This window comes from Echiichthys vipera, assembly GCF_963691815.1.
Source record: "Echiichthys vipera genome assembly, chromosome: 1".
NCBI lineage: Eukaryota > Metazoa > Chordata > Actinopteri > Perciformes > Trachinidae > Echiichthys > Echiichthys vipera.
The window spans coordinates 34,310,050-34,314,484 of NC_139826.1; the positions used below are offsets into that span (position 1 = coordinate 34,310,050).

General features: G+C 42.5%; 1 protein-coding gene across 1 annotated transcript; it reads right to left on the bottom strand.

The window, feature by feature from the left end:
• Positions 1 to 537: 537 nt before the first annotated feature.
• fibinb (fin bud initiation factor b) lies at positions 538 to 3,598 on the bottom strand. The gene has a single exon (XM_083921238.1). It carries the CDS (start codon positions 3,245 to 3,247, stop codon positions 2,624 to 2,626), a length of 624 nt encoding a protein of 207 aa, XP_083777364.1. The 5' UTR covers positions 3,248 to 3,598; the 3' UTR covers positions 538 to 2,623.
• Between the last annotated feature and the right edge of the window lie 837 nt (positions 3,599 to 4,435).

Consider the following 4,435-nt stretch of genomic DNA (forward strand, 5'->3'; position numbering starts at 1 on the left):
GTGATCCAGAATCAGCAGCCAGAACCAACTTGACCAGTTCTCAACAGCAGAATTCAAGACAATACAGAGTCCAACCAGGCACGAGACCAAGGCAGGTAAACTGTACTTTGCAATGTTACATATTTTACATCAGTTGGCACGTTTACAACACAGTGTGGAGTTGTCGATACTCGGTGCATTTTAATTTATTTGACCCAAAGCCTTAAACTGTTTACTCTACTTTATTCACAATCTTAAGAGGCAGATGTATCACCAAGAATGCTGTTTTCAGCCGACTGGTCACTTTCTTTCATCTCTGTTCCTTATAAATACCAACAACCAGCTTCTTCCTTCAAAGCACCCGTAGGAGGGCTGTGTCTATAATTTGCAGCAGACCTTGTGTATATAATTTATTGTACATCTATAAAATGTGTTGACCTAAGACCAAATCATAGCATGTTTTCTCAGGAGCGTCCCGTATAATGCGTGCCGTAAAAAAAAAAATGCTCTCGCGACACTTAACTTCAATCACAAACTCTTTATTAAAGAAGACACGACACAATCCGTTAGTTATTGTCCATGAGTGCTGCCAGCAGTCTTATCTGTCAATGTATCATCACAACTCGCCGCATATCTTACAAGGTAAACAGGAAGAGATATATGCAGCTCTATTTCAAAACTTTATATAAACAATGAATACATATTAAGGTGTATTGTAACAAAGATATTGGCACTCACAGTATTGACTTACTTTGAAGAATACACTGTACATTTTCCAGGATTATACTACCTGCGCAGGAAAGCACAGTAAAGGCCTTGCATTTTAGAACCATGTCACAACCTTTAGCACCGTAACAGTAAAGAATTATGCAGAGTCTGTTAGCCCATAAAGCAAAAATAGGTGTCAATATGTAAACATTCTCTGATATTCTCTGAAACATTCATCTGACGTGTCAGAAGAGCAACAATAACGGCTGCTCGTGTTCGGAGCTTTCAACACGACTGCTACATGAGGTTTATTACTTTATGAAGAGCTATCCGAAACTCATTTATCCAACTGTTTCGCTCGTGAGTAAGCTGTCCAACGTGTCCAACCTTTTTACAAATGAATCTCTCCAAAACTCATCCCTCGCTCTGTTTTTTTAGTCACAGACGACTGAACGAGTGTTTGGAAAACCCTTCATCTATCTACAGTACTGGTGTTTATAGTTCCCGTTCTCACCTTTTTGACTGGCTGACTCAAAGCCGTTGTTTCACACACACACACGCACACGCACACACACACACATACACACACACACACACACACACACACACACACACACACACAGGCGGACGGATAATGTAATGCTGATACAGCCCAACAGACTACTAGGTTCAAAACTACACATTTTCTTACAGTACCATTGGCAACTTCTAGCAATGGAGATAGTTTTGGTTTTATATTCCCAGGATTTTATATTATGACTCACAGAAATGTCTGCCATGAATACAGTGGATATTAGATTTTATTTTTTGATATTGAAATATGGCCCATGGCATCTCTACAAATAAAGGCCATGAAGTGATTGGTTAATTATGCAGGACCATGCAGTTGATATTGTACTTTTGCAACATTAGCAAATAATACCAAAACACAGTTGACATGCAGTGAACATGGGGGCTTTAGGGGCCACTGGAGGTCCCGGGCCTTGGGGCAGTTTGGTAATCCCGTTTTTGAAGATATATCACATGACCTGGACAGTTTCAACCAAAACTAGCTGCACGGCGGCATACCTCTGGAGCAGTCGCTTCTGTTTCCGACCCCTTTCAAGTGAAGCGTTGTTTACGCCTACCCCCTAATTGTTAATGTGAATGTAGACTATGTCGAGTATTTTACAAGAAAAAAAGCAAAGGTGAGAGAAAAGTAGGGATTAAATCTAGGTTATAATTTTTTCTTTCCTATGCCATTACTCATCTTGTTGTCCCATATAGGGGGAACGTATCTATGTTCCCCGCTTTGTTTGTAACCAGGGAACATTAGACCCTTTTTTTAAACAAGTGGTTGTTCATGAAGTGGGGGTACTGGTAGTTAGATGAGTAACCATGAAGGGAGTGGGTAAACTTACATTTTTTTTTTTATAATTGTGTCATGCAAAAATAATATGTCCAGCACAACTATTGACAATTATTTTTGAAAAAGAAAGATACTATACTCCTATATATTCCAATGTCTTTTTGGCTGTTTAGTGGGTATACTGTAAACTGCCAGAATAAGAGGTGGGTATACTCAGTAAACCTGCGTATACCCTCCACTAACCCACTGCCTGATTTTAACCGTAACCCCTAACCCTAAAACAATGCTGAATTAAATCAGCGAAGGCATTGGCTGATGCCACCAGGACCCTTTTGGGTTGACCCCCAATGATGGGGCTACAATAGTCTGTATCCTTTAACACATTACAGGGAACACAAGTTGGCCCTTTAAGCGTTGTTGTTGTTGTTGTTGTTATCCCTGATATGATTGCTCATGTTTTGCCTCGTGGTCACACACACACACACACACACACACACACACACACACACACACACACACACACACACACACACACACACACCATAAAAAATACAATAGTAATGAGAAGTGTAGGAACTACTTTTTCTCTCAGAACTTCATGTATTCATTCTTGAGTCTGCTCAGCCTCGTGCCGTGGCTGCGGATGATCAGAGACAGGAGCTCGTGTTTGTCCTTCAGTCCCGCAGAAATGTCCACCGTGTCCTTCAGGACGTCCCGTGTGTGCACCACCATGTTCAGAAAGTCGTCGTTGAGCCGGTGCTCCTCCTTCTGCTCGCTCTCCTGGCTCTGCTTGAATTTCACCTCCAGCTCCAGCAGAGATTTCTCAGAGTTTGTGAAGGCTTCGCTTATCTGAGCCGTCTCCCTCCGCAGGTACTTCCCGTAGCCGTCCTCTCCGTCCAGGTCGTAGGAGATGCTTTTCCCGAGCCCCTCCAGCACCCTGGCCGAGTCCTCTATCTGCCTCTTGATGATGGTGAAATCATCCCGTATGACGGAGTCCTGGTCCTCGTCGAGACCGCACTTTCGTTCGTCGGTCATTTTAAAAAGCATCTGGCATTTCTCCGGGTCGTCGTTGTCCTCGTAGTCTCCGTCCGGCACGAAATAGTGATGAAAAGTGCCGTTAGACATCTCCGGTTGTAACGGTCCGCTGAAAAAAGCTCCACACATCGGCAGTGACAACATCCCGGCACACAGGAGCAAGTGAAGAAAAGCCATAATGCCCCAAACACACTCAGAAATAATAAATATTAAGAGTTTAAAATGTTAAAACAGACTATTTAACTCCAACCCGGCGTAGAAACAGGCACATGTCAGTCCGGTGTAAACGTCCAAACTGCGCAGTTGAGTTGAAACTGTGTTGCAGCGTCCTCCTCAGTGTCCTCTTTGTCCAAAACAGATACAAAGTGGCGTGGAAATGTTTCAACACTTCTTCTCTTTTTCTTTAAAGGAGCCTGCCAGCTGCCATCACTGCTGGGGAACAGGAAAAAAGAAAAGCAAAAGGTGCAAATTAAAGTGTTTTTTTGTTTCAGCGTGGAAACGATCGTATTCCCGACTTCACTCGGTGCCTCAAACGCAACATCTGGATGTCTCAAGTGCCGCGCGTCGGGGTTTTGGGGCTAATAATACACCTCTGCTCCTCTCAGATTACAGCCGCTCCTCCGGCACTTTAAAAGGCTGCATTCAGTCTGGGCTGGGGCAGAGCAACCAGCAGCAGCAGCAGCAGCCAAGCTGTTAAAGCCTCACTCAAACCACTGTTAAGTCACATTGCCCTGACAAGTTGTATGTTTTAAGAGTATTGGGGAATACACACGTGGCCACATGTATATGAACGCTGCAACACAACAGTCCAGAAGATGCAAAGTCATAACAGCATCAGCATTCTGGCGGATCTGAATACTTCTTCCTCCAGTGCGTGTAATAAAGCTTAGGACAAAAGACTTTAATTGCTTTTATTTTCAATCTGCAAATGATCAGCATTTTATTTAACAATATATCAAAGTTTAAGAGTCATTATCCAACACCATAACCACTATTATAAAGCATATTGTCTGAGCTTTTTAGTTGGAAGCACAAACTACAGGCTGAATTGAGGAGACATAAAAACATGTTCTCTGAGCTTCATTTAGTGACCACCTGTTGTTTAGTTGCCTGCTGGCATCATATTACAAGTCCAATTTCGTTGAAGGGAAATGAAAATACATTTGATGGTCACCTGTTGAGTAATGAGAGCTGAAAAGCTTGGTTTCAGTTTAGACCTGTCAAGATGTTTCAATGCCCTGATTATAGCCCAACTCCGCTCACTTGGTTGTGAAATATGTTCCAGTATTGAAACAGTGTTAAAAGGTAGAAGACATATTTTAAGATGTTGATCCAAGAAATGCCATTCAAATGAAGTTATGATGG

Excerpts from the sequence above, each read along its gene's own strand:
- fibinb (XM_083921238.1), bottom strand. The coding sequence starts at position 3,247 with ATGGCTTTTCTTCACTTGCTCCTGTGTGCCGGGATGTTGTCACTGCCG.